The 1,012-nt window shown below is 68.1% G+C and overlaps 1 protein-coding gene across 1 annotated transcript; it reads left to right on the top strand.

Moving 5' to 3' along the window:
- The first annotated feature begins 28 nt into the window (after positions 1-28).
- On the top strand, positions 29-993 carry LOC107095174 (nascent polypeptide-associated complex subunit alpha, muscle-specific form-like). The gene is made up of 2 exons (XM_015391164.1): positions 29-374; positions 476-993. The coding sequence occupies exons 1-2, from the start codon at positions 29-31 to the stop codon at positions 991-993; spliced, it is 864 nt and encodes a 287-aa protein (XP_015246650.1).
- Positions 994-1,012: the final 19 nt, after the last annotated feature.

Here is a 1,012-nt window from a genome sequence, read left to right on the forward strand (position 1 = left end):
GCCCCCAAGAAGCCCCCCAGCCACCGCCATGCCGGCGCCCTGGGGAGCCGCCAAGGTGAGTCCGCGGGCTCCGCCGGCAGCCGGCCACCCTGAAGTAGGGCCGGGCAAAGAACACCACGGCACCGACCGAAACGCCCCGGCCCCACAGAGCGCCGAAACACGCCCCGCCCCCCGGCACCAAGCCCCGGCGACCGGCCGCAACACCCATCGCAACCGCACCACCCTTGAAAAACACACAGGCGGCCGCGCCCACAGCCGGGGCCCACGCGCATCCGCCGCTAACTGGACGCAAGCGCCGCCGAACCCCCCCAAAACGCCCCCCAGGCCAAAAGCGCGGCCCCACCCTACCAAGACAGACGCCAACAGCACGCAACGCAACACACCGCGCACAGAACTGACCCAAGAGCAGAAAAGCCGCCCGGCGCCCGACCGCCAGAAGAGCAGACTGTAGCCGGCGCAACCGCCCTGCCCCCAGCAGCCCGCGGGCAGCACAGAGCCAGAGCGGAGCGAACCACGCCGCTCCACCACCGGGCGAAGCCAGAGCAGCACGGCCGCATCCGCCGCCCCCCCTCGCCGCTTGCACAAGCCAACAACACGCGGTCAAGCACCTCCGCCGCCCTGGCCCCCCGATGCGCGCCGGCCGGAGCCACTCCAGCCCCCACCCGCCCCGCAGCCACACCCTCCGCGATCAGCGGGACCAAAGCAGCTCCACCATGCCTCCAAACGGGAAAACTCACCCGAAAACCCAATCAGCGCAGCCAGCCCATCCACACAAGCCCCCCAACACCAAACCTGACGGAGCCACCCAGACCCCCACACACCAGCGGCATGCCGCCAGCAGGACCCCCTCCCAACGGGGCTGCCCTCCGAGAGAACAGACATGCCAATCCCCCCCGGAAAAAGAACGGCAAGCAGAAAAGCCACCCCAATGCGACAGTAGACACCAGACACGGACCTGCCCGCAACCGCTCCTCCCAACGGGATAAAAAATAAATAAATAAAAATGTTTATA

The sequence above is a fragment of the Cyprinodon variegatus genome, unplaced genomic scaffold (genome assembly GCF_000732505.1).
Source record: "Cyprinodon variegatus isolate N-32 unplaced genomic scaffold, C_variegatus-1.0 Scaffold527, whole genome shotgun sequence".
Taxonomy (NCBI): domain Eukaryota; kingdom Metazoa; phylum Chordata; class Actinopteri; order Cyprinodontiformes; family Cyprinodontidae; genus Cyprinodon; species Cyprinodon variegatus.

Excerpts from the sequence above, each read along its gene's own strand:
- LOC107095174 (XM_015391164.1), top strand. The coding sequence starts at position 29 with ATGCCGGCGCCCTGGGGAGCCGCCAAGGTGAGTCCGCGGGCTCCGCCG. Across the intron at positions 375-475 it reads AGACGCCAACAGCACGCAAC|CAGCCCGCGGGCAGCACAGA; the intron begins GCAACACACCGC and ends CCCTGCCCCCAG.